This window comes from Xiphophorus couchianus, chromosome 3, assembly GCF_001444195.1.
Source record: "Xiphophorus couchianus chromosome 3, X_couchianus-1.0, whole genome shotgun sequence".
In the NCBI taxonomy this organism is placed as follows: Eukaryota; Metazoa; Chordata; class Actinopteri; order Cyprinodontiformes; family Poeciliidae; genus Xiphophorus; species Xiphophorus couchianus.
In genome coordinates, this window is record NC_040230.1 from 3,287,759 (window position 1) to 3,301,336 (window position 13,578).

A 13,578-nucleotide genomic window follows, 5' to 3' on the forward strand; every position below is an offset into this window, starting at 1 on the left:
TCCTGATTCTTCCTCTTTCATCATCTTCTCTTCTTTCTCTCCACCATCACAGCTGAATGACATCAATTTTGTGTTAAATAGGCTTAGAAAATACAGCAGTCAAACTACAATAGAAATTAAACTTTAATTTAAATCATCTCCTTGTTGGATAACAGTTACTGATTGGACATTACATCTGATCTGACTTATCAGATACATCACAACATCACTGTAGTGGTATTGAATAAGACATTTAAACTCAAGTGTCCCCCTGCCAAAAAGGTTGGTAAAATAGGTCACCAACCTTTTTGAGTTTAAGGGCTTTAGTGACTCTGATGACTAATTTGTCTGATACACGCATGAACTTGAACAACTCATCTTTAATTAAAGAATCCATAATATATATGAGTGAAAAAATGCACCCAGGAGGGCTAAGTGTTGGACCATAGCTGGGCACTGCCGCCACAGCAGCTTTAGCTTTCCTGTGTTAATATTTCCTGAGTTTTATTTCGGTCATTCTTACTTAGTGCGCGGTTATGTGTCTGTGACAGGTTTATGTATCAGATATTCATAGAAATACAAAACAAATCGCGTCCCTTAATGGTTTAATAGGGGAGGCAACTTTTAACAGCAAATATGGGACGATTCCGTATTAGGCTAGCTGCTAGCTTTAGCTAACTTGATTATTTACAGCCCTCCTGTCCTGCTAATACACTGACGGTACTTACCTACTATCTTTCAACCACATTGAAAGGCTTTTTTTCATCCCGCCAACATCTTTATCCTTCTCCCTTTTACTTTTTCTGTTTTGCGCCCCGGACAGCTTTTTTTTCTGCCGCTCCATTTTGTCAAGTGCACTACGAGTGGTAGTCTAAAATAAAAAATAAAAAACGCGCCTGCATACTCTTAGGGGTGCGTGCACAGCCACCTGCATGGGAGGAGCAGAGGGGCGCCTAATCAGTGCTGTTCCCCTGTTATTGATCATTTCATTCTGTTAATTATAGAAAATGCCAACAAGAAAAAAACATTTTTCGAGATGGGGTTTTGGCGCCCCCTCTAGTGCAGCGCCCCTATGCGTTGCATACCCTGCATACCCACTTTTTGCGCCACTGTTAAGAAGTTATCTATCTACAGAAATCAACAGGTTACATTGAGTCATTGACTTCCAGCATTCACTCCTTGTTGATGAGCACATAGTGACAGTAGACAATGAAGATGCATGTTTTCATAAAAGCAGCAGCCTCTGTGTTTAATTTTCCTTTCATTTTTTTTCTCATTTTATCAGTTTCAGAGCTAATTTCACAGGAAGCTGCAGATTCACATTGCCTAGAAAACTATCTGGTTTGTTTCACCTTCTTTGCTTACACAGACAAAACACATTTCTCTAGAGCAGATATGCCTGTGGAGATGAGTAATTTCAATGTGAAATGGGATTTGTGGGGAGGAAAATACTAGTAGAAGTGAGAATTTTTATTATCGGCAACAGTATGCGTTAGAGATCAGAACAAGGGAGGAATAATGTGAAAAAATTTAGTAACAGAATGAAGATTTACTAACACTGCATTTAACTGTGAAAGAGAAATAAAAAATTAAATTCCAATCAATGTCAATTTTCAGTTTTACTTTTACAGTTTTTTGTGATTAGTGTTTTGACCTTTTACATTTCCATTACCGTATAAATGTTAAGTTCAATGCTAACCAACCCTGTGAATCAAAAACATTCAGTTTTTCTGCATTCCAGGTATTTCAGGAAAGTACTTTGTTTTCAACCTTTAATACCAAAGTTTTATCTCTACAGAGTTTGCATGTCTCACACGCCCAAAACAAAGAAGATAACTTGTGTTTTTTCATTTCAGATTCATTTTAAGAAGCCCTTTCATGCATTGTTAGACATAATTCATTTTCCTTTTCAATTTATGTTCGTTCTGCTTTTCTTCTCCCTTGATTTGTATTGAAGTTGTCAAAAGGTTTAGCTGCTCTGTATGAGCTGCAAAGATAAAACTGGAATGTGAATCTTTGAAAAGGTAACAGTGAATACAGAACCGGCACAAGGATGCACGATTCCCTGAGCAGAAATTCAGGCCCCATGTCCATGACTAACACTTACTGCATACTGCTTTTTGTGGTGTGCATAGAAAGGGGGGCAAAAGGTTTGCCTCAGGAGTTGTAACAAGAAGGGGCTGATGACATGAGGCTGAGAACAAAATGACAATTTTTGTCAAATGCAACGATGACAATGAGAGGAATTTCAGGCCAACCATGAAAATGAGAATGATGCTGGTTACCAACAAAAATATTCTTTCCCATTGAAAATAAATAAATAAATAAAAACAGCAAAACAAAATAGTTTTACACTGTTTGCTTAGTGCTTCTGAAATCAGTAGAAGTTTGTCACTTTATTATGGCATTTAGCAAATAGAAATAAATTAATTAATCCTGACCTGAAACAGGAAATGTTTAGTCAGATTTAATGCCAGACAGTGGGAAAAAAACATTTTTCTGTCTTTTTACACGGTGCATATAAATGTCAACTATAGGTACCAAGAATTTTAATGAGATTTTAAAGTGCTCCTACGCAAAAATTATCTACATATAATTGCCTTCCTTCAATGTATTTTGTGTTGTCTTCATCGTTTTGATGGAATACCAGAATTAATAATCAAAAACCAACATAGTATGCATATAATTTTCAACAAAATCTAGCACCTGAGGCAAATGTGTGTTTTATTTAAATACTACCATGTATTTACAATACAAGAAAAGAGAAAGCATGTTGTTTTAATGAGTTTTTAATCAATTAAATTCATGTCAACAACCAGTTCACAAACTGAGACTAGCCTCAGCTATTTAACATTACACAGAACAAGATGAACACTTGCAGAGAGGAATATTTACATCCAGTCCATGTGATCCAGAAATGGGCCATGCCTTATTTATGTAAAAAATAAACAACCTCAAGCCAATTCACTGCAGCTGCTCACAAGACATGCAGATGCAGCTTGTCTCTGAACAAAGTGGCTTAACACATTAACATCTGAGAGACATCAACCTGCACAAACCTTTCAGTAAGGTTTTAGGTTTTTGTTGTGCTTTGTCTGTGGGAAGGCATGAGAAGTTTATGTGCTCGAAGTCTGAACTTCTGATCCCTCACGCTGTAAATGATGACATTCCAGCAACTGTTGGTCGCCAAAATCCAGAAGGCAAAAAAGGAGAAGTTGCACCATTCGTTCCCCAAAACGTTCCCAACCACAAAGACGGCGATGGGGGTGAACGATGCGGTGAAGGCCACAGTCAGAGTCCCGATGGTCTTTGCTGCTTTAATGTCTGAAAACGTGGGATTACTGGTGGTTTGGATTTCCGTCTCTGCCAGAGTTTTCCTATGTTTAGAGTGCTGCCTGATGCTGGAGAGAGAGATGATGTTGATGACAACAGTGCCACCGAGAAGCGTGAAGTCAAATGCAGGAAAGAGGAGGAGGATGTTCCAGGCCTGGCTGGGGAACTCACCAATGGTCCCCAAGGCGTAGTTACACATCCTGCTGCAGGAGTTATACTCCAGCGCAATCTCACTGCTGAAGACCATGGGGGACACAGCCAGGATGAAACTCCCCACCCAGGAGATCAAGATGAGGATTGTTGTCCTTTTACGGGTAATAAAGGAATCCTTATGCAGTGGTCTCAGCACTGCGATGCTCCGCTCAATTGTCAACAGGAAGATAGTGGTGATGGAGACAAAGGTGCATCCAGCAAAGATCGGGCCGATGATGTTGCATGGGTGAAAACTCACTGATTGCGAGTTGTACGAAGTCCATTCTGGTGCAGACTCAGCAACCATTAGATAGACCTCAGCGTAGACGGACAGAGGAACTACAAAAATCCCCACAGCCAAGTCAGCAACTGCGAGGGACGCCTTGAGGTAGCCCTGCGATGTGTGGAAGTGCTTGGTCCCCACCACCACAGCCAGAGTCACTAAGTTCCCAAACAAGGTGGCGAATATCAGCAGCACCATGAAGAGCACCATGAGGATTTTGTTAACCCGAGTACAGCAGCATACGGTGCAGTGTGCTGGTTCGGCTCCGTCCAGCATCGTTGGCGTGCCGGTCTCAATCATTGAAGCAAGCGAGGCTCAATATTCACATCATAACCTAAAACAATCAGAGAGAGAAACAGGATTCAGGCCTGAGGAATTAATTTAATGCTGGTTACAGTCTTCATTAGTGAAGTTGAGTGGAAGGAAAAAGAATTGTTCACTAAGTTAATCAATCTGCTCCAAAGTATCTGAAGATTGTAACACACATCATTGTTTGTTTCAAATTACAGCTTTAACAGATTTATAGCAGCAACAATCAGCCCAGTCTGATGCAAAATGTTAGTTGCTGTTTGATTTGCTTTTTGCAAGCATGTGCAAATTATTGTAGATCCAAAACTTTAAAACATTTTTTGCTGGTTTGCCTAATTAAAAAAAGCATCCAGTTTTCATATTTATTCAAGACTAGACTGAAAAAAAAAAGAATAGAAGAAGATTTAGTCACTTCTGAGCAGTAAAAAGCATATTTAGCCAAGCATATCTGGCTAAATATGCCTCCTATATTTAGCCAAGTTTAATAAATCCAGTGAAAGGATTTTTAAGACGATTACTTTGTTTTTCTAGCCAGTGTGTTCTACTATAAAGATTTTTTTATCTGCAATAAATTTTTTGTCCTAATTAAGAAAAAAAACTTCATTTAAATCATCCTTCTGTGCAAAAATCAATTTGCATCGATTTTTAACTGAAGTCAAGGGACGCAAAAAACTGTCCAAGGGCTGTAAACGTCCCGCAGGCCACACTCCTGTCCTGGAGGGTGCCTGTATCTGTATTCTGGACATCTGTCAATTCAATGGTCTTCTCTATGACTATGAAGTCCATAACATGTTTGAATTAAAATGGTTTTTTATCATTGTGTTTTTATTAGCTATGAATGACAATCATCTAAAATTTTAGAACAATTGGAATTACTTTGTATATGATCAATCTATATAAAATGTTTAACTTTTGAAATAAACTTTTTAAATGAATTGACTTTTCAATGTCATGTTGAGATCCATAGATATGAATATATTTTAGATCCGGAGCCACACGGGGGCTTCATCAAGTGTGTATTTTTCACTTCCACAGTAGTTTGGATGCAGTTTCAAAGTTGAGCAGCTAGATGTCACTATTTTTTTAACACCTGACGGATCAGCTACTGCATTGTTTCATTTTCCTTGTTAGAATATAACTGTGGTGCATTGTCACCTTTAGCAACATACACAGCTCAATAATTGACTGTCTGTAACTTTACTTTTACATTATGCTGCTTTGCTGCCACTGTAGTTCTCGTTTAATCCACTAGGTGTCATCTGACCACCTGTCAGGGTCAAATGTCTCATTAAAAATGTCTCTCAAATCAGCAATCTATAAACAAAGCCTTGACATCAGACACTTGCTGATGTCAAGGCTTTAGAGACCCCTAGTGGCTTAATAGTGAAAGTGCACGAATTAAAGTCGGACGTACTTTTTTGTATGTACATCCAATAACTAAATAAATGCATGTTTAGTTGTCTACCTGAGGACTGCTGGCAGTACTTCATTTGCTGTTTACACATTTTACATTTTTTTTATTGTTGCCTTCACGCTAAACATAGTGCAGCCATCAGATAACTGTACAGACACAACAAGCAACACATTACAGAAGAAAAGTAAACAGACTAGAAGATACTTTGCATAAAAATGCGCAAGAGAAAACCAGTGAGATCTACAAACACACAAACCCATTCTGACCGCGTTTACCAGTTTCAGCAGGTTTGTTTTTATCATGTAGTCTTATTTACTAATTTACATAGCAATATTTAATTTTTATGTGCTGACTCATGTGAATTCTTTTTATCTGTTTTTAGTACTAAATTTCTTTTTTTCAATACTTGCTGATAGTTTTCTTTCTTTATTTTCCTGTAATGTATTTTAATTAATTTGCCTATGTTTATACGGCCTTGCCAATTTAATTAAAAATAGATGTAATCTAAGCCACTAAACTTCAGGTAAAAATAATTTAACTCAACCCTGTCATTGAGTTGCAACGCACATGATATTTCATGGGTATTTTTAATGTGGAAAACATCCATTGTTGTCAATATTTCGAGTTGCAGTACGGAGCGAATAGTGGGTTTATATTACTGGCGCACCAGCTTTAGTGGCTCACGTGAGGAGCACTGCAGCCGGATGGATGGATGGATGGATGGATGGATGGATGGATGGATGGATAGTACTACAAACTCGTTGTAGTGACGCAATAATCTCACCGGGCAACAACAACAACAGCTGTAATAGTAAACAAACCCCAGCTGACGCGCGTTAATCTGCGCTCCAGCAGATTTCTCCACGTTCTCCCTCTGAAACTATCAAACTGTGTTTAGATTAGAAGTGATTTTAAAATATTTATTATTGAGACTTGGCGTTCAGAGATGAACCTGGTCTACATGGACCTGAAATTTTCACGCTTTAGTCGCTTTTCTTCTGCAAAAAGGAGCCTCCACCTCTTCATAAAGGTCAATACAAGATAATCCGGAGTTTCCAAGCGCACTTCAATCACAAATAGATCTAAAAAAACAGATTTGAAGAGCGCAAAAATCACTCACATGATAAACACTTCGCCTATAGCTAGCAAAAATGGTGACTTCATAAAGATGAAAGATTAATCTTTAACTATTCTGAATTTCTCTTGAAGATGCTTTACTCCAAGCTTATTCCCACTACAGCGCAGTCATCTGGAAGCCCCTTCTGTTCCATCCTTTAATGGTCTTAACAAAGGGAAATCCATGAGATATCCCCGCTCCAGTGCGCACGCATAAGCGCACATCCAAAGGCTCTCTACGTTTTTATAGCATCCTCCCTAAAAGGTTTCCCTTCAGGCTTTGCAAGTTTTTATTTGATTAATTTTCATTATTATTGTAACCTTTATGTTGCTTTCACCCAGATTCTGCAATCAGCTGTACTCACTTCCAGTTTTAATTTCCTCTCATTGTGTCAGAAGAAACCAGCTGTAGGTTGCCCAGAGCTGCATTTTAGTTCAAAATCCACATATCAGGGAGTTTTTTTTCACAGCCGCAGTCCTTAGCGCCAAAATCAACAAGTAACGGATCCGGCAGCCCCGTTCCCGATGCTGCAGATGTTGGAAAGTTGGAGGAGCCGCTTCTGTGGCGCCAGGCGCTGCGCTCTGATCCGCTACGCGCAGGAGACGCTAAGTGTCTCCTCCACTGGGTCACTCATTGGCTGAGGAGGATGCTGATGACAGAGGAGTCCACCGCCCATAATGACGCCTGCTACACACCAGCATGGATCCGTCTCAGCCAGGACTGGGAAATGTTCTCTATAAACGTGTCCACACCGGTCACGTTTGGATTAAATGCAATGTTTGATCGTGTACTTCACCACTGCACGTTTTCTCTTCCACAGTAACATGAAAAATTACCTCTGACCCGATCAAAATGGCTCGAAGTTTGAAATAAGGTCTGTTTCCTGAGCTTGAGGTCAAAATGCAGCTGAGATTATAACACGCGGAACTGACCAAATGTTCAATTTGAGAAAAGTAATGTTTTCTTTGATAACTGATAATTTAGTCTCAAAATGTTACAAAAAAGGCACAAGTTGTTTCATAAAAACATACAGTGAAATGAATTCACATTTGTATTGTTCAAATTGTGTATTTTAAAGAAGAATTAGATATATATTTCCTTGCATAAGAATTTGTTACAAAATATCAGAGTTTGGTAAGATAGCAATCAAGTATTGTCACGATGTGGACGGATTCAGGTGATCTGTAAAAACAGTGAGGGTTGAAGGGTTCAACAAGGCGTACATCATGTTGGTACATTATATTATAAAAAGCTTTACAATATTCTGATTATTATCTTAATATAATAGCATGCATTCATATTTGTGTGTGTGTATTTTTTTAATGAAACCCTTAAAATCTGCAACACCACAGAAAACTTCTGTTATGACTCTATATTTTCTTTCTGCTCTACGTCCCTCTCTAAATGTGTCTTTTGTTGCTATTGTATTAGCTGTATAAGCCGTAGTTACACCTGGGCTAAAGTCCTTCTGTCCGGTACGACACCTTCTCACTGCAGCTCTTTAATCTCTGGAGGCTTTTTGTCCTCACTCTCATATTCCTGGACGCAAGCTTTAATCTTCCACCTCTAAAACTCCTTTGACTCGGATGTTTGCAGTAAACAGCACCTGCGCTTTATAGTGAAAGCATTTATCTGGAGACTTAGCTTCAGTATTGCATCAGATATGATTTGACAAAATCATAATCCTGCAGTTCTTTGTGTGTGCTGTGGGTAATCTTTAATCCAGGAGTGACCACCAGCAGCTGAGGCATTACATCACAGGAAAGTGAGTTTGTTATAAGAGCTTTATGGAGATGAGCATCGGTTGGAAACTTGTCTTAATATCTTTTCACTCGTCACAGTTTCAGCTGTTTGCTGCAAGAATCTTTTTATTTTTTTGTTTGTAGCTGAAAACAACTTGTGAAGTCTTTATTATACCCTTCCAGTTTACCTGTCTGCTGCCCTGTTCAATATTATAGATTTTCTTGTTTCCACTCTTCCTCCCTCATTAGCTGAACACAGACAAAAGTCAAAGTACACAACCATGCTTTGTTGCATTTGTGTAACACTGACAATTAAGTGCAAATTGGATTTTGAATACATTGTTTTAATGCTATATAGTGAGAGTAAATTATAAAGAGTTGCAGTGATCCAACAAACCATCAAGCAGAATACACACAACATCCTGCATAGTCTCTTCTGTTTCCTTTGTGAATCCCATGCAAATGCTTTGGATTTGGGGGCATTTTTATTAGAATATATTTTTGAGTTTTGAAATTTAGTTCTTAATACCCAGATTAACTCCAATCATGTTTCTTACATCACAAGCTTAAAATTTAGACTTTTTAAAACATTTATAGTCTTAGAGCATGACATTTTTGCCCCCATTTAATTCTGTCATAATCTGTCAAATGTTATGGTTTTAGATTTAACTTGTGCTTGTGCTTTTATTTTTACCATTGCTATCTTTAAGGTCTTGATTGTCATATCAATTAATTCATGGAGGTAAATTGGGGCCATAGTGTTTGTCTAAAAAATGTTTTATCCTAAAATAATGAAATAATAATAATAATGAAAAAGCTTAAAACTATTTTTTAGATTCAAGGTTTCTTTATCAACCTCAGAATATTGTTAGCTTCAAATCTTTTTTTCAACAAACTTTATGGTTGATACGTTTGCTTATCTCAGAGCATAAAAAACAGGACATAACAAACAATGAATATTTACTCTATAGCATATATGAATGAGCAAAAGTAACATTATAAATCACAGCATTGTTCATTTTTATGCACAAATGGATGAACCATAATATCAACCTAAGTTGCATGCTTGAAGAAAGTGAAGTAATTCCCCCAGGTTGTATATTTCCATGAAACTCAGCTAAAATGGAAAAAACTCAGACAATAAGATCACCAAACTCTACGATTATCAGCTACAGCGCTGAAATTTATGAAAGTTTCAGTGAATGAAGATTACCTTCTTGAAATTTAATGTTCTCTTGGGAAATTTTAAGCACGTGTGTAATGTCATGCTGACATGTGCCGTCCACCCAAACATTACAGACCAAACATTTTCCCCATGGCTTCCCTCTGCAGGATGATGTGCCCTGCATCTGTATGTGGTCAAAGACTGGACTTCCCCATATACCCATATCGACGCTCGTCTAGTAACTATTAGATGAGAATAAGTTAACCCATCCTTCAGCCTACAGGGCCCATCAGCTGCCATCATCCTGGCTCCATCAGAGAGTGTCCAGCACACATCAACTGGTGAGTCATAACTGTTATGGCAGGACAATTCAACAGCACTTTCTCCTTTCATATGCAAGGTATTTTGGGGATATTTTGGTAATGCACAACTGTAAAGTGGAAGGGAAAAGAGTGATGGTTTTCAAAAATATTCACAAAAAATGCGAGGAAAGTGCAGTTATGCATACAGAGGCATGAAAAAGCTTTTACCGCCATACACATTTCTTTTTGTGTTTGCTTTTTTCCTCAAGCTTAAATATTTAGTCACCAAGCTAACACCAAGTTAACTTCAGTAAATACAAAAAACAACAGTTTTTATATAATTATACAATTCATTTAAGTGGAAAAAAGCTTTTCAAGCCAAGCTGGAAATGTGTAAAGTCTCCTAAAACTAATATCTGACTGTGGCACCCTGTGTTTCACCAACAGCTGTCATGTACATCCCTGTTGATAAACTGTGGCACAAACTTGTTTGAATAAATGTTTTATTTTCGACATATTGTGAGATTCTGAACATTAATCAATTGTATTATCAAATAAATATTACTGTTTTAGTTAATATAAGAAAATCTGTCAAAACCAACTTGACTCTCTGTGAAAAGCAATATTCCTTGTTTATGAATTAACTGTGAAAAACATCATTTTTGTGTTCAGTATCATCACCAGCTAAACCCAGATCTGTTGTTCCGCCAGGATTAAGAAATAACAGAATAAGCCCGTTTGACAACATGAAGCAGGCTAAACATTTCAAAAACAACATATCACATCCTGATCCAAGGAAATCCAAAAACGATTTCTAGAATCTGCACCTCCAGGACCATTGATGAGGATCAGAACTTCTGTTTTCAGTTCAGCTCTTTCTTCACTGCAACCAACTAAAAAAATGTCCACATTATTACAAAATAAATCAATATAGAAGAAACAGTCAAGGGTTGTATCACTTATAAAACACCTAAAGCTGTTGGTAAAACTGTTCTCCTTTACCGAGATTAAACAGAGAACTCAGTGACTTTGATATAAAATCTGATGCTGTGAAAGCATTTCAGTATTCATCATATATCTTACTTAAAACTGAGCTATTTCTCCAGAACTTACATCTAAGATGTTGTGTGTTATGGTCATTTGCTGACCCATTACAAAGACGCAGCACTGAGTGAAGAATGCTGAATAAAACTCCTCTTGAGTCCAATTAGTGAAAAGGAAACCATCCATTTTGTTGCTCAGCTTCAGACCTTTTGGCGCCCAGAATTGGGGGCATTTTTATAAAATACCCCGAGGCTAAATGATTCCTCTTATCTATATCAGACAGGAGAAACATCTAATAATAGTTGCACTAAATGTAACTGAAACTTGTTTGTCAAGAAACCTTCTAACACACATGGATTCCCACCTAAACGTAAGATGAATTCTTTTAAATAGTAAAGGATTGCTGGCGAAATGTTGGTTTTAATGTGTTGATGAATATAATGTGTTGGTGCAGATCAGGGGAAAAATGTCTGATTCTGATCTCTGGCCAGCTGCCTGCTTTATCTCTAATGCATTTCCATCATCACTCTGGCATCTCAGCTGGTAGAAATTAAATAATTAGCATCCATGATCACGTTTGGAGATGTTGCTGTATCTGCAATTCCATGAGAAATGTCAGCAAAACTTCGTCGATATCCCTTTCATGTTGAATAAACACGATTTTGGAATTTATGTGTTTCCATTAAATAAGAAACACAATTAAAATTTTATAAGTTATTTAAAATCTTCCAACTACTTCCCATCATCTTCCCATTGTTGATTATATGACAAAAAAGTGCTTCCGTTGTAGCTTTGCAAACTAAGAAAATTTTGATTTTGCCGAATTACCACCTCATCCAATCTAGCATAAAAATCTTTTATCGAAAAGTTTCAGTTTTTTTAAAATTGGCCTGTTTCCATTATGCAAATTTTTTTTTCAACATGTTAAATTGCATAATTGTATAGTCAACAGAAATATAGTTACTGTGTGCCAGCGCATTTTAAAATAATGTGCTAAACAAGGAGGCAAAGAATTCGCTTTACAGTCAAACCATATCCATGCATGTATTTGTCATTTAAAAGTCATAAATTACAATGTAATTGAATTAATCTGTATTGAATTAACATGTATTTTGATCTTTAAACTTACAACTCTATATATTTTGATGGCTTTGTTGGTTTTTATCAATATTTTCTCATTTTTAAGCACATTTTGCAGACAGTTTGCAAAACTTTCTTATTCACCTTTTCTGCTTGTCTCTCTCCTTTTGGCTTTGTATCACTTCCGCTGCTGAATTTGCTCATTTCATCTTAGAGATAAAGTATCAGAGAGTCTTTTATATTTCACATTTGGAGCGCTACTGCTATGATCTGCTATGAATGCCCTCAATGTTCTTTGGACACCTTTTTTTCTTGTCCGTCTTTTAGTTGAGATTACATCCAAACTCGTGCCTTTCAGTTTCCCAGTGTCTGTTTTTGAATGTCACACATTTTCAGCAGCAAATGGAGCTGCTCTTTCATCAGCTGCACGCTGCAAAGTCTACTTGTTGAGACTGTTGGATAAGACTGCGCAAGTAATAAAAATGCTCGCCTCATATTAAATTTAAAAAATGTGAATTTGGTGAAATTAAACTGTTTAATTTTCTCTCACTATCCAGCTCTAAAACTGTGAAATGGTTCTCTTTTCTTCAGAATTACTTTCTGTTATAACAATGTGATGTAAATTAGGCTAATCAAGTATGAGATCAACTTTATTCTATTTAGGAGAAGGTCTTTCTGAAGAATATCGTAAAAAATGTTGACCTGCTGAATTGAAAACTTAACTTGCTTCACAGTTTCTGAGTTTGACTTTACTGTAAACCTCTTTTTGTTTATCCTGCAAAAGCAAGAACCCATTTGTTATCTCCAAGACAGCAGGCAATGTAAACTCCACTAAGAAATTATTTAAAAAACAAACGGCAACTTGAGTTGCTGTAATCCCCAACGAGAGTTGAGAAAATCCCAGCTTTACAAGCCTAATGCATTCTCTCTCTTTTTTTTCTCTCCTTCTGTTTGCCTCTGCAGCATTGAAACTGATGTTTGCTGTGATCTGATTCTCCTCACAAAAAGCTCAGAGTAAATAATCTCTCCCAACAGGCTGCCTCTTCATACACGCAGAGAGAAACGCTGCTCTGACAGGATAGTAGACGTTTCATTTAAAAGTCAAGTGCGCACACTGAAATAACAACGGCCTTATTAATGCTCGCATCGGGCTGAAATGTCAGTTTGAATGTCATTACAGCGGTCTTAACATGAAGAGGTTATTAGGTTGAGAAGAGGGCTTCAGTGTTTCATCATCCTTGTGCTATTTTCCCTGCCACAGCTCTGCAGAACACAGACATGTTGAAAAAGGAACAGTTAGACTATAAGAAGAAAGACAGTTTGCTATCCGCAGCCGCATTTGAAACGTTGACTCACTCCGGCTATCCTACATGAAAATACAAAACTGATGGTGTGATGGAATATGACTTGTTGACAGTTTAATCACCTCATTTTCAACACAAAGCAGCTCGATGTGATGCCTTGTTGAGCTGAGCTGAGTGTTGTGATGCTAAAATTATCCAGCTGCGGTTCATGGTAAATCATGAAATAGGGCTGATTAAAAATGATTGGCTGGAAATTGTTTGAAAATACCCTCAAGGGCATTTCTGTAGTGATGGGCAGCAAAATTGGTTCCTTA

At 37.4% G+C, this 13,578-nt stretch overlaps 1 protein-coding gene across 1 annotated transcript; it reads right to left on the reverse strand.

Moving 5' to 3' along the window:
- Positions 1-2,752: 2,752 nt before the first annotated feature.
- LOC114139523 (beta-2 adrenergic receptor) lies at positions 2,753-7,200 on the reverse strand. Its single transcript, XM_028009510.1, has 2 exons — positions 6,992-7,200; positions 2,753-4,121 (listed from the first exon to the last, which is right to left on the reverse strand). The coding sequence occupies exon 2, from the start codon at positions 4,085-4,087 to the stop codon at positions 3,053-3,055; it is 1,035 nt and encodes a 344-aa protein (XP_027865311.1). The 5' UTR covers positions 4,088-4,121; positions 6,992-7,200; the 3' UTR covers positions 2,753-3,052.
- Between the last annotated feature and the right edge of the window lie 6,378 nt (positions 7,201-13,578).